This window comes from Bidens hawaiensis, unplaced genomic scaffold (assembly GCF_021521415.1).
Source record: "Bidens hawaiensis isolate Kalapana, Puna unplaced genomic scaffold, B.hawaiensis_p1.1 tig00072096_1, whole genome shotgun sequence".
Taxonomy (NCBI): domain Eukaryota; kingdom Viridiplantae; phylum Streptophyta; class Magnoliopsida; order Asterales; family Asteraceae; genus Bidens; species Bidens hawaiensis.
This window is the reverse complement of record NW_027502616.1, coordinates 11137-34566: the sequence shown is the minus strand read 5'-3', so window position 1 is coordinate 34566 and position 23430 is coordinate 11137. Positions and strand designations below refer to the sequence as shown.

General features: G+C 35.0%; 1 protein-coding gene and 1 pseudogene across 1 annotated transcript; one reads left to right on the top strand and one right to left on the bottom strand.

Moving 5' to 3' along the window:
• The first annotated feature begins 10406 nt into the window (after positions 1-10406).
• LOC143605936 (G-type lectin S-receptor-like serine/threonine-protein kinase SD2-5) lies at positions 10407-13627 on the top strand (annotated as a pseudogene).
• A 1224-nt stretch (positions 13628-14851) lies between these two features.
• Positions 14852-16159, bottom strand: LOC143605937 (phosphatidylglycerophosphate phosphatase 1, chloroplastic/mitochondrial-like). Its single transcript, XM_077081879.1, has 4 exons — positions 16067-16159; positions 15429-15502; positions 15239-15346; positions 14852-15038 (listed from the first exon to the last, which is right to left on the bottom strand). Exons 2-4 carry the CDS (start codon positions 15498-15500, stop codon positions 14922-14924), a joined length of 297 nt encoding a protein of 98 aa, XP_076937994.1. The 5' UTR covers positions 15501-15502; positions 16067-16159; the 3' UTR covers positions 14852-14921.
• Between the last annotated feature and the right edge of the window lie 7271 nt (positions 16160-23430).

The following is a 23430-nucleotide window of genomic DNA, read 5'->3' as shown; positions in this document are numbered from 1 at the left end:
AGTATTTTTTTTTTTTTGAATTCTGAAAATTTAGAATTGTTACGAGTGGCGGACCAAAAAATTTTTCTTAGTTTAGAATTATCGCTATAATAGCACTAAATTTTTTTGTCATATGGCCGACCCTCACACCACATGGGTAGATCCGGTCCCTGATCTTTAGGCTATACAAATTCAACTAAATGGTCACTTTCACCAATAAAGTTGTGTATACGGGGGTTTTAGCGTTTGAATTGTATTTGAAGGTTAGGGGTTTAAATCCTATAAAATACCGGTATAAGTGGTTACTATGAGCCGGTAAGATGTCTGGAAAAAAAATTGTAACTTACCTAAAAAATGTGGTGTTTACAAGGAGGTCTTAAAATGTGTTTTTTTATTAAATATTTAATTATTTATCCAGAGCTCGTCAAAATGTAATTAAGGCACAAAAAATTATAAAAGAGAACATTTACTTGATTTTCTTCCGGATTAAACCTAACGCAAAACGTGTTGATTTATTTATGTGTATTATTTTTGTTGGGTTTTCATATTTTAATGTTTGGATGATTTTCTTGAACAATAATTGGGATATATAATAAATTTTTAAATAATCAGGGTTAGATTGATGTAGATTCTATTCGTTTTTTTTAATGAGTTGGGTGTGAGATATGTTACTCGCCATTCTCTTCTATATTATGATACAGAAAAAGATAGATAATATATATTTTAGAAAATAATATATATAGTGCCTCTAAAAGTTTAGGAAATTACTGACTATTATTATTATTATTATTATATTTTGGAAATTACGAATTAGTAAAATGAGCGAAAGGAAGGGAAATCAACGCAATGTTCACTTCACCTTTAGAGGCGCACAAACCGGTTTTTTTTTACCTAAACCGGTTTTGGGTTGAACTGAACCGGATTTGGGTCAAAGCAATCATAACTGGTTATTTTCTTAGAATTGTTCGAAACTATAACCTGGTACCAGTTGGGGCTGGTTCCAAACCGGTTTTCTTGTATAGATTTATAAAAAAGACTGTTTGCATTGAATTATGATCATATTTGATGAATTAAATGACAATGCATCTGTCAATTAATTGTGCAACCGGTTTCCAAATTTATTAATACACCGTTTAAATTTGAAATGTTGAATATTTATGTCCATTAAATGGAATGGATGAGCATGAGCCTTACTTAATCAAAGGAATATTTATGGGAACTTGTTAAGTCTCAAATGGATATTGTCTAACCGGTTCCAAACAGCCGGGGTTCAAAGCAGTTATAGCTCAAAAATTTCGAACCGGTCCTAACCCGGCGGTTTACGGTTGCTCAAAACCGGATTTTATTAAATCCGGTTAAACCGGTTCGGTTTTTAGATCGGTTCGGTTAACTGGTTTTTATGCCCACCTCTGTTCACATGGTTCACCAAACAAATTATCAAAAAGGAAATTGTAGTTAAATATTGGAAATCATCATCAAAGTTACTAGAAAATTTAGAAATATTGGATACGTGACAATCGAAATGAACACTCTTCATGAGGTTTAAGCATGGATTTTATAACTACCCACCGAATTCATTTGGGTTGATGTTTTAAATCACGTAGCTTTTATACATTTTTTTTAAGTTGGTCATTAATTAGGTTAATTATTTGTTTGATCAAAGACATTTGCCTGATTTCTTTCCTAATCAAACCTACCTCAAAACAAGCTAGCTAATTTAATTATTTTGTACGCTAACAGTGACAACTCATATAATTTGCTTGTGTAGATGGGTACCCTGATTAATTATTAAATCAATCAAACTGTGGTTAAGATCTTAATATGCTACAATTATCTCCTAAAATGTGACACATTTTATATTACTAGACGGGTGCCTGTGCGATACAGCGGGTGTTTGAACAGGTTAATCACGTACAAATATAAGTGTTTATGGTTCGGTTAAAACCTTGAAATCGGTCATTGGTTTGACTTTTTTTTTCTTTTTCTTTTTTACTTTCGGTTTGTTGGTCGCTTTCAAAATTTTCAAATCGTAGTGAACGGTTGGTTCGCGGTTTATATCGGCAACCGGCCATATGAAACCAAAAAAGACTGTAAATTAACCCAATTGCAATATGATTCCTTTTGTAATCTTTGTTGTTATTATTTCACGTCGTAGATCTTCCACTAATATTTACCATTTATGTGACTAAAATTATCATTTTTTATTTATGATCATCTCAAGTATCATATTATGTTGGTTTTTAGTTAAAATTGATGGTACATTTAAATTATTAATTATTTTAAACTAAACTTATTATTAAAGTTTAAACTGTGAAACCAAACTGGAACCAAGCCGTTAGTAACTATTCGGTTTCAACTTTCAATGGTTGAGTTTGGTTTTGGACGACAAAAAATCAGTATTAACGGTTTGACTCACAAGTTTAACTTAAAACCCATCAAAACCGACACTGAACGCCCCTACGTAACATATTAATTTATTTAAAATGAAAAAAAATTTACAACAATATCATATCCAAATTAAAGAGAATAAAATGCTCGTTTTTATGGTGCAATTTGTTTATAAAAATATTAACGTATGAAAAGGCTATAGTCTTTTAAAAATCATGGATAGAAAGTTAGTTTACAAGTTAAATTAAAAACATAATATGGTTAAAGATGATGGACCAAACTTGTAAGTTAAATGGATTGTGTTTAAAAGACATGTTTACCCTTACTAACACATGTACCTCATGCTTTAAGTGTTGTAAACTATTTAAAAATTAGTGTTTTAATTTGCTCTTGTTTGGTGTATTATATATAGCATAGATTATTATTATTATTATTATGGTTATGGTTTTTCATATTTTATACTTTTTGACTAATTTGCATATACCAATAATTGGAACTAACCGCAGTTCAATAATAATAATAATAATAATAATAATAAGGGAAAGTTAACGTACACACCAACAAATTATACTAAATATGCCAATCAAATAGGGTAATTAATATACAAATAGTGTAATTATGTAATTAAATCGTACTGTAATTACATTATGTTGTAATTACACTACACCATATTTACACTATGTTAAAAATAATTAAGACTTAAAGTCTAAATTCTAATTGTATTGATTGTTAATGTTGTGATTACCTTATCACAAATAACCCTATTTATAACCATACAATAATTGTCAGTCAAGAATAGGAAAAAACGAACTCAAAAACCCCATAAGTCTGTAAGTACGACAACTAGGTCCCCGCACTCATGCAAAATTACACTAACATATTTTGTATATATAATTACCATACTTAATTTTCATAGTTGGCATGTTAAGTTAATATGTATTTGATCCAAACCCATAATAATAATAATAATAATAATAATAATAAGACCAGGTGTAGTGGTCACGTTGTTGGCCAACGTTATGTTGAAAACGCCGGGGGTACACCGCCCCCCCCCCCATGCGTTATGTTGAAATTTTTTTTGTGCGTTTTAGATACAACGCGAGAATGGCACGCAGATCCAAAAAAAATACCGTTGATCTTGGAGCCGTTGGGGTTTTTAAAAAAATTAATTAATTATATTTATACTATATAAACAAACCAAACTCATATTATTTAACACATTCCTTCCAATCTACCAATTTACACAAATATTTATATCTTTTACACTAATATTTCTACCATCATGTTTCCAAACAACAACCAAATATTCTTGGTTTCGGTCAATATGCCCGTCAAGCCAACCAAAATCCACAACCGAACCAATCTACCGCCCCGACGCCAACCGTACCCGTCCCGCAAATGTATGACCCTCAAATGGCCGCGTACTTTGCACTTCTACAAAACTCTATGCCAAATACGGTGCCCGGTTTCCAAAACCCAATGACAAACATTTTTGCGGGTTCGGGTTCCCAACCCGCCCCGGAGACCCAACCCGAGGTCAAGTTCGTGCCGGAGACACAACCCGAGGGCGGTTCGAGCCAACGCGGACGTTCGAAAAAACACGCAAAGAAGTCCGCCGGCGAACCTCGGGTTAAAAAGACGGTGATAGCGTGGAGTATCGACGAGTGCGTACTATGTGCTCGTGCTTGGTGCCAAATATCGGAAGATGCCAAATGCGGTAGGTTTTTAAAATGCATATATATTTTTTTAAATTTCTTATAACAAGCATTAAACTTGTAATGTTTTTATTTTTTTAGCGAACTATCAAAAAACGGGGGTATTTTGGCACAAAATTATAGAGATGTTTCACAACCTTGGCGGGGACTCGCGTCGAGAAAAAGATTCGTTATTGTCGAAATGGGGCGACATAAACACCAAATGCATGGCTTTCCATACGGTTTTCTCTCGGATGAATCGAACTAGGAGTAGCGGTGTCTCGGACGCGGAAGTCATGGATAACGCGTTGGTTGAGTTTCAACATAAGGTCAGCGGGACCTTCAACTACTTTGGCATTTGGAAAGACCTATTGAGGTTTCACCCAAAATGGGGCTTGGTGTTGGATGCCGAAGCCGAAGGTGGTCCGCGTAAAAAAAAGTCTAAAACATCGTCTTCGGTTGATCCAGACACGCCCCGTTCCGACGCTCGAAACTTCAACTTAAGCGATAATGACCCCGTGAATACTACCGACATGCCTCGGCCGGGGGGTAGAAGAACCAAAGGCAAAGGAAAGGGGAAAGGGGAAAGGGGCCGGTTCGTCGTCGGCAACGGGTTCGAATCCCGAATTGGAAAACCAATTCCAATTAATGAACTCTCGACTCCAAGATTTACACCAACTTGGAACCCAACGACTTCAAGTAAATTTGGACGCCGTCGACCTACTTCGAAGGAATGAGATGGACAAAGACATCGAGATTTTATCAAACGAGCTATCCGAAGACGACCCGATAGTCCAATCTCTAAAAGCCACTCGACGAGCGAAAATTTTAGAAAAATATAAATGAGTTTTAGTTTTATTAGTATTATTTATGTTTTTTTATTTTTAATTTGATGTATTTTTTTTTAATTTAGTTTAATGTATTTTTTATTTGGAAGTTTAATGTAATTTTTAATTTTATGTTAATTTATTTAAATGATTTAGTATTTAAAAAAACAAATAAAATTAATAATGACTGGGCGCCACGTGACGCATAACCCCTGGTAGTGGAGAGTTATGACTACAGCCTGTTTTTGTACAAAACCATAACTCTGACTGGTCGCCACGTGGCGCATAACCCCTGATGGTGGAGCTTTATGACTACACATGGTCTAATAATAATAATCGGGACTAACTCGTTTTTAGATAACTGCATTAACGTTGTCTCTCCAATCTTGAATTTATTTTTTATTTTTAATTTTTAATTTTACAATATAAAAGGAATAGTGTTAATCCATGCCTCAAAACCTGCAGCAAATGTTAGTTGCCGGTACAGAAACACCATATATAGCACTGGAATGGTCTATGTCGTTAATACTGAACAATCCGAATGCTATGCAAACAATCAAGAACGAGATTAACATTCACGTTGGTTCTATTAGATATTATAAGCTAAACATTATTATTATTATATAATATCATTATTATTTGTGTTTGTAACACTTAGGATATTATTATTATTATTATTATTATTATTATTATTAGTTTGATAGATAGATAGAATGGCGGCTGTGTAACCGTTATAAACAGTTACCTTCTGTGTATTGTGTATATATATATATACATTTCTCATGTATCTTTATTGTGTACCAAGATCATTCAATCGAATATATATTATTGTTTGATCCACCCTTTGTTGTTTCATCTTTTCTATAAATCACTTTGATTACTTGTGTTTATGATATCGAGTTTCCAACAGGTTCTGACTGTTTGTTACAAGAAAGCGATTTGGGTAAACTAAGATACCTTCAAAATGTCATAAACGAGAGTCTACGTTTGTATCCAGCTCTTCCCTTACTACTTCCACACGAAGCTTCCGAAGATATTACAGTTGGTGGCTACTCTGTGCCTCGTGGAACAATGTTGATGGTTAATGCACATGCCATTCAGAGGGATCTTGTCTTGTGGGATGAACCTCATAAATTTACGCCTGAAAGGTTTGATAGGAGGGGTGAGGATAAATACAAAATGCTTGCATTTGGTGTTGGTAGGCGTGGATGCCCGGGAACCAATTTAGGATATCGTGTCCTTGGGTTGGCATTGGGAACTTTGATTCAAGTATTCGAATGGGAGAAAATATGCACGGAGGAACACGTTGACATGACTGCTTTTTATGGCTTGTCTATGGCAAAACTGAAGCCGTTACAAGCCTTTTGCAAACCATGCTCAAGCATGATCACACATATTCTTTAGAGTTTGCTTGTCTAATGTTATGATAAGTACTTCTTGATGATGGAATCTGTGGACTTATTACTTGATCTGTCCATTCTATTTGTCTGTATTTAATTTTTACTTGCAAACAAAAAATACTTCAATTTGATCATGATACGATAAACATTTAAATTTTCTCTAATAAAAATCGGTTGTATACCTAAAAAAGCGGGTGATATTCCTTTATTACGTTATATGAATCGTATTCATTAGCCCAACATACCAGCCGAATAAATTAATGGATCAGTGGAAGCGGCTGGATATAAGCAAGAAAGAGATCGATAATAGGGATTATGAAATACCATGAGCTCGATTCAAACTTAGTTGTGCTGATATCAAATCACAACATTGGTGCTTAAAAGCTCCCTTTAGCAATTATGGCTGACTGACCCGGATGAACCTTCTCTTGGCAGAGGATCTGCAATCAGTAATTTCTACTTCAGTTTCGTTAACCCTAATTTCACGCTTTACTAGACGACGTGCTCTTATCTTCCCGGTTAGGTATTAACGATTCAACAATAATCAACATCACTGTTGCCACGATTCACTAATTTGAATCTAGATAAGTGAATTTCTAATGTAGTGAGGTATTAAAGTTATTATGCGATTTATGGTGCAGGTCGCTTTCCTTATGCGTATCAACTAGTTAGATTACCACGTGATGCGATGGGATTCAAAAATGAATTACAAGATGGAAGTATCTACGCAACACAAAATGCTTTTAACATTACATTAGGGTGTGTCAGGTTCCGTTCATAGATATAATCGTAACCATAACCGAACACTTCAATTCGGTTTCGGTTAATCGTTTATTGGCGGTTATTTTTCAGTTCGTTTCGGTTAGTTAACTGCTAAACCAAATTTGGACAGTAGCTGATCTTACTGCGGATTTTCTTGATGAATGTAGTTATCCTTTGGCTTGCGGAAGAAATTCCATCTTCCCGACTAATCAACAATGTAGTTGTCCCAGAATAGAATATTATAAACCATTGAACGACCGTCAACCTAACCAGGGATGCTCGGAAATTACTCCTCTCTTGTGTAATTCTACACAAGACCAAGATTTTATCATACTTGATAACATCAAGTACTTCACCTATAATGCCGACATGGAGGGGGTGAATGCGAAGACTTGCAAACAAGCATGTCTGAACGATTGCTCATGTAAAGCAGCTTTTTTCCAGTATCATCCGTCAAACGTTTCAAGTGGGGAATGTTTTCTACCTTCTGAGATATTTACAATGAAGAATGTTGATCCACATCATATTAGTGTTTTAGCTTTCATAAAAGTCCAGAATGTTTATGTTAGATCACATCATTTTGCAACAATTATAGGCTCTACGATTGGAAGTATTGCAATTCTGCTTGTTGTGGCCATAGGGTTTATTAAGTACTAAGTCAACAAGCGAAAAAGGGAATTTGAAATGGAAGAAGAGTATTTAGATCAAGTTCCAAGAATGCCAACTCGTTTTACCTATGAATAGTTAAGAATAGCCACAAATAATATATGGATCAAAAACTTTAACAAATTAAAGTTTATGATATAGATCCGGTAAAAAGACCAGAGTCGACTCGTACGTTGTAACTACGGCTCTGATACCACTGTTGGGTTTCAACGGTGGTAAAAGAAATGGCTTAACGGTTTAAACCCCGTTTTAATATTCGTTTAATATTCATTAATTGTATTAACTAATAAAGAGTAAAACGCAGCGGAAGATAAAACTAATAACAACCAAATTGAAACCTAAATGAGGATCCGGTTACAAACAATACGAGTACGAGATTTAAACAACCAAATAACGTTAAACGTAAATAACGGTATTTAAATTGTACATCGGTTATACACAACCGGTAGAGACACCATGGAGTAACAAACGGAGCTAGAAGGCGACACAATAACGAGCCAAGAAAATCCGGTGGCGCGGCGGCGGATTTTGGAAACAGCAGTGCAACAATGGCAGCTGCAACAATGGCCGAGCAGTAGCGGCTGCCAGAAAACAGAGACTGCCGGAAAACGGCGGCTGCCGGAAAACGGCGGAGGAGGACGGCGACGACGGCAGGGGTGGAGGCGGAGGCGGCTAAAGTGGTGGTGACTAGGGTTTTATGTTTTAAGAGAGTAGGTACTCCATATTATAAAATAAGATACTATATATAGAAAGGGATTAGAGTTTAATCCTCCATTAAACCCAATGGGCTTTGAGCCCAATCACCACACTAAGAGCCTATGCCCACCAATTAATCTCACTTAATTGTGTCTGGCCCAGTTAAATATTAAGTGGGTCTTAAGTTCGTTATCCTCGGTGTAACTCTTTCAGGTCATAACCCGGTCGGCCCTCGTTGACTTGACCCGAACCGTACATATTTCCAACACTTACGATCACGGCTCCTGTTCGTTCATCAATCTGTTACATTGATGGTAGAAAGTAGTTAATTCTTAGATGTAGCCTACCTTTTAAGTAAGTCCTAAAGTTTAATAATTTTAATTATTCGCTGTATATGTTCTCGAATATTCTGGATTTGCTTTCGGTGTATGGGAATTTGCCATCTCAGAGCCAATTAGCAGACTGGGAATTTTGGTAAGACATTTTTTCTTGTGTAAAAATATATATTCAGTATACAATAAATGAATTAACTTTGTATCTAAAATGTATTAATCTTGTTCAGTCCAATGAGTGTGCTTAATTTCTGTATTCCATCCTGATGCAAACCTTGCTCTCTGTGTTCCCGAGTTTACTTAACGAGAGAAAGGAAAGGAAAAGAAAGTTTTCCTTTCTTTTCTTTTCCATTTCATCTCCTTTCTCTTTTTCTTTTCCTTTCTTCTCAATTCTTTCCATTTTGGAAAGAAAGATTTCCACCCACTTTTCTTCTTTATTTCTCCCTCTTTCCTTTCCTTTCTTTCCTTTAATGAAACTGGAAACACATTATTTTTATTTTTCTTTTCCTTTCTCTCCTAAAAAAACTAAGGAACACATGAAGTCTTTACTTTCTTTTCCTTTCTCTTCATTATTAACACTCATGAACACAACGTTAGAGTAAGTAATCCCTCTTTTAACTATCTTGTTTAATTTCGCTGCAAAATGAAAATGAGAGATTACGGTCCAATAAACGCACCTCAGAAACCGCAGCAGAGAAACGCGAAAGTGAAGACAAAGCTGATCTCTAACCTCAGCCGAGAACAAAGCAACACTCGGACCTCAACCGAGAGAGAAGCTAAGGAGTGAAACAATGAAACATGATGACAAATGCGAAGTAAAGCGGATAAAGACACAGAGTATAGGTGTGGATCAAATTTAATATGGTAGAATGATGGTTGTAGCCTTTTGAAATTGATTGAGGAAATCAAATAACCCGATTGAGGAATGTGGCGGCGTAGGGGGGTTATCTTTCTTGTCCCAAATAATATGGCTGTTGTAGCTGGCAGTGGAGGCCGACGTTGGTGGCCTGCGATAGTGGTCATCTATGGTGACAGAGGGGCAATTAACAGAAGAGGAAAAGTAAGAAAAGCAGGAGAGTCGTGCAAGAGAGCCCCACGTCAATCCACTCAAATAGCAATGAATTCCAGAAAATTTCAGTTGCATTTTAATATTGGGTATAATGCTTGGTTAATAAAATGCAGCACACTACTTGAATTTTAAGATTTACTATATTGGATTATAATTTGGATGGTTTATCATGGATAAGCTGTATAATAGCCGGATATACTTTTAGAAAATATGTTACAAATCCTGTAGGTAAGTTTACAAAATGTTTGATAGTTTACAGAAATGACATTAAGAAGAATAACTAGTTGAATCTTCATATTTTTGTGAAGATAAACATCGTCTAGTATTCAAAACTACGAGTTTCCGTTTTTTTGAAAGAACAAATCATCAAGTTTATTCTTATTTTAATTTATTTAAGTTTAATTTTATTTAGGGGAAATATCTGGTAACAATTTAAATCAAAATGAAAATGGATAAGAAACTTGTGTCTCAAACTAGAGGCTGATCCAACACGGTAAGCTTGACTCAAATGAGTCAACGTTGAATACTTATAACAGGCTGGATATTTGAATCATGCATTCTTCATTCATCCTTTCAGTGTTCATCCATCAGCCATGAGGATTAATTCTGGTTTCTTCTTTGGCTTTTCTCTAATTCTCATGTTATCACCTAGTCCCACCACTGCCCAGCCTTCTGAATTACATCCCACAGCAAATCTTTCAACTACATGGACCACCAACGGCTCGTATGCCATGCCCCTGCTCCGTAGAGAAACCAATGTAGCTGTATTCACCTTTGGCTTCCTCTGTGAAGAAAATTGTTCCAGTTACCCCTTTGGCATATCCATTTCTCCGACCGCAAAATCCCCCGGGCAATATAAATTAGTGTGGCTTCTGTACTCGGTCGACATGAATACAACACTGAGTTTTACTGCAGCTGGAGACTTAGTGCTAACGGACGAATATGGATACGCATTTTGGAGCACCGACACTTCCGGAAAAGCGGTTGCTGACATGAACCTCACCGATACCGGAAACCTGGTGTTGTTTAATGACCAGAACTCGGTAGTTTGGCAATCTTTTGATCACCCAACAGACTCTTTGTTACTTGGACAAAAGCTGTTTGCAGGTCAAAAACTTTTATCTAGATATTCTTCCAGCGGTCCATGGTATTCGCTTCAAGTCACGGATAAAGGTGTATTTGGTTATAAAGGATCACAAGGACAATCTCAAACCTTTCTCAGTAGGTTGATTTATGGCAACAATACAAATACAGGAAGAAGATACATGAGGTATTTGAACGGGAGTTTGTCATTCTTCATGGATTCTTCCAAGCCAAGTGATCCTTATTATGTAATTGACATACCTAAAGCTTCTTCAGCTCAGTATATGAAACTGATGCAGGATGGGCATTTGAAAGTGTTTGAATGGCAGTTGGAAGGGTGGAAAGTGATAAAAGATGTTACTACAGTTTTTCAGTCTTATTCTTACACAGCAAATCTTTCGACTACATGGGATGTCAATTACTCAGATCTCCAACCCATGCTCCTTAGAAATACCAATGGTGCTCAATTCTCCTGTGGCTTTCTATGTGAAGGAAATTGTACCCAAGGAAAATCAATCTACTACATCTTTGCCATATTCATTTCTCCGGCCACTGGCCCCGGGGAATATCAAGTCGTTTGGTCAGCCAACCGAGACCATCCTGTTAGGGATAATGCCATACTGGAATTTACTGCGGCTGGAGAATTGGTCCTAAAGGATGGAGATGGAAGTACTGTTTGGACAACCAACACTGCAGGAAAATCCGTCGCTGGCATGAACCTAACTGAAGTCGGGAATCTGGTGTTATTCGATCACCAGAACTTCGTAGTTTGGCAATCTTTTGATCATCCAACAGATTGTTTGTTACTTGGGCAAAAGCTCTTTATGGGTCAAAAACTGATATCTATTTCTTCTGCCAATTCTTCAGAAGGTTTGCATTCTTTTCAAGTCACGAATAAAGGTTTGTTTGCTTATATCGAATCAAACCCACCTCAAGCCTATTACAGTATATTGGTCTCTCCATATTACGATCTTGAACTTGATGAAAGAAGTTACATTTGGTACTTAAATGGGAGTTTGTCGCTATACATTGTTTCTTCCGACCCTAGTTATCCTGATGGTGAGATTCCCATAAGTCAAGCATCATCAGCTCAGTATATGAAACTAATGCCTGATGGGCATTTGCAAGCGTTTGAATGGCGAGCTGAAGAATGGACAATGGTAACCGATCTCACTATACGTAATGTTGATGAGTGTAGCTTTCCTTTGGTTTGCAGAAGAAATTCCATATGCACGCCAAATAAGGAATGTACTTGTCCCGAATTTGAATATTTTAAATATGTGAATGATCGCCAGTTCAACCTTGGATGCTCTGAAATTACTCCTCTCTCATGTAATTCTGCACAAGATCAAAAATTTATTAAACTTGAGAATATTACATACTTCACCTCTCTTGCTGACATGGAGGGTGTATGGACACTTGCAAACAAGCATGCCAAAATAATTGTTCATGCAAAGCAGCATTTTTTCGGTATTCTCTAAATGCTTCAAATGGAGTATGTTTTTTACCATCAGAGTTATTTACAATGAAGATTGCTGATCCATATTATCATGCTTCAGCTTTCATAAAAGTTCAGAATGTTGGACCACCTCCTTCATCACATCAAGTTGCAAGAGTTGTAGGCTCTGTGATTGGAAGCTTTGTGCTTCTGCTTGTTGTGGCGATAGGGTGTATTACATACGTAGTTCACAAGCGAAGAAAGGATGCCGAAATGGAGGATGAGTATTTTGATCAAGTTTCAGGAATGCCAAATAGGTTTTCTTATCAAGAACTAGTAACCGCTACAGAGAACTTTAGTAAAAAGCTTGGTGAAGGAGGATTTGGATCGGTTTTCGAAGGAAGTCTCAAAGATGGCTCCAAGATTGCAGTAAAATGTCTTGAAGGCCTTTCACACATTAACAAATCATTCCTAGCTGAGGTTCAATCCATTGGTAACATTCATCATGTGAATCTGGTTAGACTTAGAGGATTTTGTACATGGAAATCAAGAAGATTTCTAGTGTATGACTTCATGATCAACGGGTCATTAGATCGGTGGATCTACAATGGAGTTCGGGAGCAAGTACTCAGATGGGAATGTAGGAAGAAAATTATTCTTGATATAGCCAAAGGGTTAGCATATCTCCATGAAGATTGTAGGCAAAAAATTATGCATCTTGATATCAAACCTCAAAACATACTTCTAGACATCAATTTCAATGCAAAAGTATCTGATTTTGGGTTATCTAAGTTGATTGACAAAACTCAAACCGAAGTGATGACTACCATTAAAGGAACCCCAGGCTATATTGCTCCTGAATGGTGGAGCTCAATTATCACTGAAAAGGTGGATGTGTACAGCTTTGGGATCTTTCTCTTGGAAATCTTATGTGGCAGGAAAAATTTCGATAGATCTCTGCCAGAAGAAAGCTGGCACTTGCTCTCTGTTTTTCAGAAGTGCTGGGAGCGACAATTTTAGATATGGTTGACGAACACAGTGAAGATATGCAAATAAATGAGACAGAGGTTGTGGAGATGATGAAGATGGCTTCATGGTGTTTACAGACTGATTATACACGCAGGCCTTCAATGTCTTCCGTGGTTAAGGTGTTAGAAGGAGGAATGAGTGTTGAAACAAACTTGGATTATAACTTTACAGATCCAAGACTGCGTAAAAACAATAGTCAGAAGAAAGATTTAACACCATTGTTGGCTTCTGTTTTGTCTGGCCCAAGGTAAGTAGCTTTAAAGGTTCTTGTGGATCATTTCTATGCTTTCTGTATTTTGTTTCCCTACAAAACTATATTGACTTTATGCTTATACAATCTAATTTTTATTGTGAGTTCATATTATAATTGTTGCAATAAATTCAAACTATTATGGCTTTAGCTGCTTGTATTATGTTTTATAATGTTCAACCCAATCGTGTGTTTTTTACCAATCAACCTCAGGTCTTCTGGTGCATATTGAATCTCACTGCAACCAACCGAGTCCCTCTTGAGCGGTGGCTTCCTCATTATATACCTATTAGATATACACCCAGAAGTAATGACTCTTTCTTCAAGCTAGGAATGGTTTGATTTGGGTAATTGGGTCTACTAAAATTATATAACGGGCCAAGTCGTGTATACTAAATTCTATACAATGGGTCAAAACCGGCCCCTATCATAAAAGTTGATAACTTAAAGCAATGTTGCAAAAGTCGCTAGGCGGTCCCTAGGCGGCCGACCCCCTTGGAGAGAGTACTCGGACATGATAAATATAAAGAAAATTAGATTTTGGGTAATATATATATTTCAAATATCATAAGTTTACTAATATTTAAAACAAAATAAATGAATATCAATATAAATAAGAGAAATACATTTTTAAACACTAAATTATTCTAAAAAATGTTAATCATTAATTAAAAATAATGATATTCGTTCTTTAATATTATTGAAATACGAATTATATTGTATTTTTTAAGTCAAAATAGACCCAAGTTAACCGACAAGATGTGATTCAGGCTAACGTTGACCATCTTTGACCAATTTTTAGTAACTAGGCGGAGTTAAAGAAACTCCCATCGGCACCATACCTTGTAGCGAGTACTCGGAGAGTACTCGGCCTTGTAGACCTACTTTTACAACATTGACTTAAAGCAAAGTCCAAATAAGCGGATAACACCCGCCACCACTACGTGCCACCACCGCCCCTCCCAAAGGCCACAACAACCACCTTGGCTGCCACTACCATATCCGGCTAGCCTTTACTAAAGAAAATATAACTGGTCAAACCCTTTTGATATTTCTTTACATAGTAGAGTTGGTCCAACCGACATTACAGCCTTTCCTTAAACAAAACCGCTATTCAAGTTTCACGAATTTCAAAACAAACGAGCTACCATGTAATCCAAACTAGCAAAGCATCTTATATAGGCACAAATGTTACTAGCTAGTTCATTGAGTAAATAAGAATAAGGTTACTGAAAAAATCATGCATAGGGGGCTTGCGCCACCTAAAATGACTTCAATTCCTCATTTGTCTAGTTTCTACGGCATTCCTTAAATAGCTGGCGGTTCTTTCACGCAATCTAAAGCGTCCAGAAGAAGCCACGCATTCGCTGGCTTTAACCCCTTTCTCAACCACCACTTTAGAAGAGCTTGTTCGATCTTCCTCACCTGAAAATATTTAAGTATACAATAATAGATATGCGCAACTTTTCACTTGCATATTGCCACTATCTATGTTTTTACATTCTTATGTTTCTTATAAGGACATTGAGATGATGCTATATATTATATGTAGCTGAATCAGCTGGTTCCTAACATGTTACCCAGCCCACGTTAAAATTTAATAAAGATAATGTATGGAATAAAACCTGCTTAACAATTAATGTCTCTTCTGCAACACTCAGTGGGGCAGTTAATATAGTAAGAAACCCGTTTCTGTTCCCGTAGACAATATCTGTGAAGGTACGATCACCCACCTGTAAAAAACATTTTTTTATAATAGTTTATTTAACTTTAATAAACACCATATATTCATAAGTTTTACATAATACTTGGTACCATAATGAGCTTAGATGAATTACATCCAAAATGCCTTTCAACTTCTTCAGCTGAACCAGCTGGTTTCTTCATCTCTAGTATATACATTTAAAGAAACAAAACTCATGAATCCATCATCACTTTAGAGATATCAAGTACCCACAAGCACAAATTTCTCCCTTGTGACATGACACGAAAACCCGACACAAATCTAACAATGACGTTTGCGGGTTTGGGTTTGGTATAAAATGGTTCAGATCAGTTTCGGGCCGGGTTCGTGTCAATCCGGATACCTATATATTTTTTATTTTTTTTTCCTAAATATGATTTATATAATAAATTAAGTTGGTTGGGTATGTTATGCAAAACTTAAAACTAAAAAGGAAATTAGCATAATGAATTTTAATTAAAAATGTAAGTGTTTTGTATAAGTTTGCAATTTATTTCGGTTGTAAAATTAAAGTATTAAAGTGCGGAAACAATAAAAAAAAAAAAAAAATTCGGGTTCATGTTCTTGTCAAATTTTCGGATTCTTGTGAAACATTCAGGTTCGTGTCAACACCAACCCGCGAACACAACCCATGTAACACCCCTACTTGAAAACATGTAAGTTCAATTCAAATGGAGGATCTAATTAAGGAATTCATTTAGACACTTACTATGTCTAATTACTCGAATTCCAATGGCCGACTCAATCGCCTTCGCTTTCCTGTCATCAGGATCATACTCCTCAAGTCCTAAACCCAATTTAAATTATCAAACTAATCAAAATAAACACCAACTAATAAGTTGTGATGAAGTTAGTTACTGAAAACTGCAATGTTGTTCCCAAAAACCGATTTGCAAGACTCCACAGACGCGGTAAGCGGGCCCCGCAAATCCAAAGAGTAAGGAACAGTAAGAGTGTTATCCTTATCAAACACCACACCTTCAAACCCCTTATTCTTCAAAGCAGCCCAATCAATATATGTTACATCAGGCACCGATACATGAGGTATCATCCAATGCCTGTTTCTGGTAATCACCGAAACCGTAAACAGAATCCCTTGGACGTTAATCCTCTGTCCTACTGCTGCCTTTAAGTCTGCCCACCGCATGTTTGTGACATTTCTGCTATGAGATTTAACACATGAACGAATTCTGGTGTTAGAGGTACGGTTGATTGAGTGAGTGTGATGTGGTGGAGACAGGGTATACAACATCTTACAAGGATATTATTATTGTTATTATTATTATAATAGTAGCATGACGAGATGCCCATTTGTGGAATCTAAACGCTTGGTGTTTGGAGAATCTTGTGTGTGTGTTTTGGTTTGCAGTTGAGATTGATTGACTTTATAAAGGATTGTGGCCACTGGTTACGGATGTGTGTGATGAAATGGATTTGGTTTAGACTTGAAACCAATGTGGGACTGACATAAATGAATAAAATATGTAACACAGAATTTAACATAAAATACGTTATGGTAATTCTTCAACTTTGTTACAGCATCCGTGGTGTTTTAGGGGGGTAAAAAAGCAAAAGAAGCCTTCACGTAACGTACTTCCAGGTAAGTTGAAAACGCAAAATAATAATAATAATAATAATAATAATAATAATAATAATTACTATTATTATAAGAATAATAATAAATAAAAATGTAATGATTTCACTTATCACATTGATTAGAATAACGTTTACATTAAATTAAAAGTCGACATAACGGAATGCTATGATTGGCCAACAAATGTGAGTGAGATTGATTTTGGGGGGCAACGCCCAAACAAGTAGTTGGTGTGGGCCTACGGGGTGCACCTAGATGGGCAACGCTCTACTTCCTAAACACCTGTAGTGGTGTTGAGGTTGTTTTTGAGTGGTGTGGCATGTGTGAAGTGTCCTATTACCCGTGTCTTTATATTACATCCGATATCAAAATAATATATTGTTATTTGTCAATTTATGTTGGTAATATACAATTTAAATTCATATAAACCATTTGATAATATGAATCGTGACAATTGCATTCTATTTTGAATGCTTTCATTTATTCTTCTCGTTTATTTATGCACCTTTAGACCTTTAGTAATCTCTTATTGCTCGTGATTTAAGTTTTCTTTATTTTTAAAATTTGTTTTAGAATATGTTTGGTATGGGGTAATAAAATGGTCAAATAAATTGAATGGATGAGAAAATGGATTCGACGATAGAATGAAATGAATCATTACTATGTATTGTTTGGTAAATAGGAATAGAAATGGGGTAAATAGGAATACTTGTGATTTAAAATGTAGAAAACTTAACAAAATAATAAGAATGATAATGGCGGTGACGATGGTAATGGTGGTGGTGGTAGCGACAGGAGTGGTGGTAATGGTAGTGGTGGCGGCAGTGGTACATCAATTACACAATCAATTATAGGGCTGTCACTTTTACCCGAAACCCGAAACCCAACCCGAGAAAACTCGTACCCGAACCCGAACTAACCCGATCCAAGAAACCTGAACCCGAGAAAAGGATAACCTGAACCCGGACCGAAGTAATTCGGGTTGGTTCTTGGGTCCAAAATTCTAGGTTTCGGGTCAACCCGAATAAATTTTTAGTTTTAAAACTATATATATTTTTAGGTATTATAGGCTAAGTCTTAATCGTTGACGTTATCAGAATTTTGTCCAAATCAACCGTTTTCAAACCTATTATGAACTGATTGTTTATTGTATACTAGTTGGAAACCCATGCGTTGTTGCGACGGCGATAAAATCTTGACTTTTCAAAGCCAAACCTATATCCAAAAGAAAAAAAATACTACAACCTAGTAAAACATAGGTTGACAACTAACGCCTAGCAAAATATAAAAAACTTTTTAGATACAAGTCATTACCATTTCTCCCATTCCTATAACCAAATTCACCATCTTGTTTGTAACTATAACAAAGAAACAAATTTTTTTTGAATATACAATATAACTCCCTAAACAAACCAGTCTGAGACAGTTGACCTTCTTTTGCTTCAAGATTCTACAATATTCATCTTAACAAACATGCATCAAAACTTAACAACGAACCTACAATTATGATAAAAAAAGATTCACTATTTACATAATTTTGTGCGGGAAATGTGAGAGATGTGTAAGTTTACATTATTTATAACAACTGCAACTCTTTTCACTTGCAGAAAGCATTAAACCGTCCACCGATGCCTATAACCACCATAACGATTCACATATTGACCCGTTTTGTCCATTTGTTTATAAAAAAACTAATATCTTATTAAATAAAGCTACTTTTGATGGTAATATGCATTTACACATTTGGCAATTAAAACCATTGACCCGCTGCCTTTTTAGCTTTGTTTTGTTTCTATTTACTAATTTGTGTAACGGGTCAAAGTAGATTAGGCTAGTTTAGGTTGACCTAAATAGTTTTGGGTACATTTGTCTATAAATAATTAATATTTTTTCAAATATAGAGATTTAGGGGATTGTGTGCAAAAAATAAAACTGAACCAATACAACCGGTTGTGATGTTTCTTAATGGGTCGGAAAAACGAAACCTGATTAAATGGGGAACATGTTAAATAGGTAGAAAGTAGCCCAAATTCGACCCTACTTGACTCAAAGATTCATATTATACATGTAATAATATTTAGCACTAAAGCATTATTATTTAAAAATACGGACAAAAAGTGTTTTGTGTTCAACCAAACACGATTCAACCCATACTAAATACGAAGTCTTTCAACCCGAATCCGTTTTAACAACTTCCCACCTCTAATGTGTAAAAGGTAAACATTTAATGTGAAAATGTCTTCTAAAAAGTCAACTTGCTATAGTAATAAGTAATATCTAATAAAAAACTGGTAATTAAAAGGTAAATGGTATTAGGCTTTACCTGATTTGATTTTTTCTGTTAAATGATCTGTCTTATTACTATAATTTCAAACAATAGTATCATATTCAAACATCAAACGATATTTTTTGAATTCCAAGTACATGTAGCATAAATGATGAAATAAAGAAGGTATGTAGGTCTCATGCAAAGTGTCCCGTTAACTCTAAGTTGCATTCTTTTTAACTGGTATGGGTATTACCAATAAATGTTTGTTTTCCCTTTTCACTGTAACTTAAAAAATGAAAAAAAATAGGAAAAATGCACAGTAAAGTATACTAGGTAGTTACATACATAATCCTAGGAGCTCCTATTATAGTATCCTTTTAACATCTTTAATAACATCCATAGTAACAAATAGTAATTACATATGGTTAAAGTAATACCAACCAATTTTATATCTAACAGGTCAAGTGGGTTATGCTAGAATATTTTAATAAAAAGAATACGCGTCAAATAGGTTAAGTTAAATATATTTAACTAAAAATCATATGTACCTCTCCGGGGTTGTCAAAAAGTAGTTGTTGATCAGTGGAACCGACAATAGGCTCACATAAGTGTACCTGTAAAAAAGTGAATGTTTATAGACGTTGTGGTTTATTAGTAATCAAATAATAAATCAAAGAAAAATGCAATGAAAATAATAAGTGTGTCTCATTCATAACTTTCAAAGAGGCGTTCAAAGTTAGGAGGTATGTAAGCAAACCGATCCGCCTATAATTCAAACAGAGAGTAAAGCCAAAACAATATTTCCAAACTCAAAACAGATACAGTTCCTTAACCTTATTAGCATCCATATATTTTGCTATTAATAGTATGTTGAATTATTAATTATTACAAAACAGATAAACTTATATAGATAACAAAATGATTGCAAGATCAAGTGAGGTCATTTACTGTCAATGTTTAACCAGTTCCAAAAGCATTAGTGAATTTGATTGATCCTTGAAGCACAAGTACAAACCTAAAATAAAAAAGGATTAATAAATCACATCAAAAGTAATTTATTTTTAATTATAAATTAGTAAAACATGAATACCTCTCAACATCATATAGGAGATCATATAAAGGCATTCCATAGTTAATGTTATTAAGCTAAAAAAAATATTCATATTTACTATGAAGAGATATGATAACTTGACAACAAACCTTCAAATTCTTCTAATGAAGTGCTTTTGAGTCTTAGCTTTTACATTAACGTCACCTACAGTTCAACAATATCACTTTCAAACTATATTATTATAATGATAATCAATTTTTATAAGAAATGTTATGCATTCTGAATACAGTTTTGACACATTTGGTCAACAATAAGCATGATGAATCATGGAGTTGTAATGGAAAATATCAATAGGAAGAAGCAAACTAAGAATCCAACATATAAACAGTTCTGATCGATTATTGGGATGACTGGAAGATCAATTTATGAACTGAACTGACCTAATTGGCACATACCCTTATGAAAATTTAATCCCCCCAAGGCCGATTGAAGACCTGAATAACGACGCAATTCGATTTCATAGTATATATGTCATTTGTCGTCAAGTGAGGGTTTACCTGAATTCGATTTCGTAAATTGAAACAAAAAGAATCAAAATATGTTGCAACCACTCGAGATGAAACAACCAACAAATAATCGACTCTCTACCAACCAAATCCATAATTTGGTCATTATTAATCAATTCACCACAAAAATTCAGAAATTTGATTCAATAGAGCACGCAAACGCCAAGAAAAATCCCTAATATATTTGTTGGATAAATTTATTAGAGCGTGGGTGGTTTCAAGTAGCAACTATTCAGGAAGAGTACATGGAACCGAAAACAAAAAGAGATAAAATAAACAAAATAATTAATAATAATAATAGTAATAATAATAATAGTAATAAAGAAGATAACTGTAGCATTTAAGTAGTAAACTATAAATACCTATGCTTTGAGAAACTTGTACTTCAATGCTTTATTGACTTGTACACTATAATCAACACATCAGATTTGAAAGTTTTTTAAATCGAAAAGTTGACAAAAATAAACACTCTCAACGATAAGATCGGTGTTTTTTTAACATAATATATTAAAATATATTGAAAGAATAATAATTCTAAATAAAGTTGTCAAATAAAATGTTAAAGATGAAGGGGTAAACTTGTAAGGCTTTTTTTAAATTAACAAAAGATAACTAAACTTAAGGGGGGGAAATTGTAATTACTTTAAACAAAATTGAAAACACATGAGATTTAGTTCTTCAATTACCATTTTGTCCCTCTTTGTAGTTGTATCATATGTTTAATAGATTGTAAATCTCTTAAAATTGTACTCTTACTTTTGCCCATAACTCCTGCATTATATATAGTAGAGATTAAGGTTTCAATATATGACTAAAAGCAACTATAATTCAACACCTTAATCACACCGTCGGTCATGTTTTTATTATGGTTGAACTATTGTTAAATTTTACTCTTTTTAAGATGTTTAATCGGTTTATTTTTGCATAAATTGAGCGTTGCAAGTGGCTTGTTAACATATAACAAGACTAACATACAAAAAAATTAATCGTTAAAAAGTCGTCTATAACATGTTTTGGACAAAAATCTACTAAGGATCAAGTATCCAAATCTGTTATGTGAGGTAAGGTGCTAACTCGACAATGACAAGTATGTAATTGTAATATTGGTGAACACAAAGCTTTGATTACGAGGGAAAAAGCCCTTAACCAAGATAGTCTTACTTCGGTCAAAACTTATCAAGGTAATCTTTGGTAAAATAACTCCGGTCAAGGATTAATAAGGTAATCTTTGGCTGGATTACTTTAGTCAATGATCAACAAGGTAACATTTGGTCGAGGAGTATATGATTATCGTGATCTCCGGCACAAAAAACCCCCAGACGGTGAAAACTATCACCGTCAAGTTTATTAATGGTAAAAATCAGGTTACAAATGCGGTGGAGTGTTGCAAGTGGCTTGTTAACATATAACAAGACTAACATACAAAAAAATTAATCGTTAAAAAGTCGTCTATAACATGTTTTGGACAAAAATCTACTGAGGATCAAGTATCCAAATCTGTTATGTGAGGTAAGGTGCTAACTCGACAATGACAAGTATGTAATTGTAATATTGGTGAACACAAAGCTTTGATTACGAGGGAAAAAGCCCTTAACCAAGATAGTCTTACTTCGGTCAAAACTTATCAAGGTAATCTTTGGTAAAATAACTCCGGTCAAGGATTAATAAGGTAATCTTTTGCTGGATTACTTTAGTCAATGATCAACAAGGTAACATTTGGTCGATGAGTATATGATTATCGTGATCTCCGGCACAAAAAACCCCAGACGGTGAAAACTATCACCGTCAAGTTTATTAATGGTAAAAATCGGGTTACAAATGCGGTGGAGTGTTGCAAGTGGCTTGTTAACATATAACAAGACTAACATACAAAAAAATTAATCGTTAAAAAGTCGTCTATAACATGTTTTGGACAAAAATCTACTGAGGATCAAGTATCCAAATCTGTTATGTGAGGTAAGGTGCTAACTCGACAATGACAAGTATGTAATTGTAATATTGGTGAACACAAAGCTTTGATTACGAGGGAAAAAGCCCTTAACCAAGATAGTCTTACTTCGGTCAAAACTTATCAAGGTAATCTTTGGTAAAATAACTCCGGTCAAGGATTAATAAGGTAATCTTTGGCTGGATTACTTTAGTCAATGATCAACAAGGTAACATTTGGTCGAGGAGTATATGATTATCGTGATCTCCGGCACAAAAAACCCCCAGACGGTGAAAACTATCACCGTCAAGTTTATTAATGGTAAAAATCGGGTTACAAATGCGGTGGAGTTTATGATCGAGATTACAAAGTATGCTAGTGTAGAGAGAATGCTAGTTTCTGCTCTAGTGTGTGTGTTAATACATGTGTTTTCCTACTCGATCATAGCTCGTTTAAATAAGATAACAACAATAACAATATTTCCTAATTATCCGGAAGTCTTCCATCTATTCGCTCCACGATCTTTGACCACGTGCCAATAGCTGTCCAGTAGCGATATAAGCGGTAGACCAAGTCTTATAGCCGTTGTTGATATTAATGCGTTCATCTTCACATTAGTTCATCCATTAACAGCTATATTGAAGTAGGATCCTGGATTCATGCTCC

Bases quoted from the DNA above. Each gene is read 5' to 3' on its own strand.
- LOC143605937 (XM_077081879.1), bottom strand. From the start codon at position 15,500: ATGAAGAAACCAGCTGGTTCAGCTGAAGAAGTTGAAAGGCATTTTGGA. The intron at 15,347-15,428 runs GTACCAAGTATT...TGTTTTTTACAG, and splicing joins ATTCATCTAAGCTCATTATG to GTGGGTGATCGTACCTTCAC. The intron at 15,039-15,238 runs GTTTTATTCCAT...AAATATTTTCAG, and splicing joins AGACATTAATTGTTAAGCAG to GTGAGGAAGATCGAACAAGC.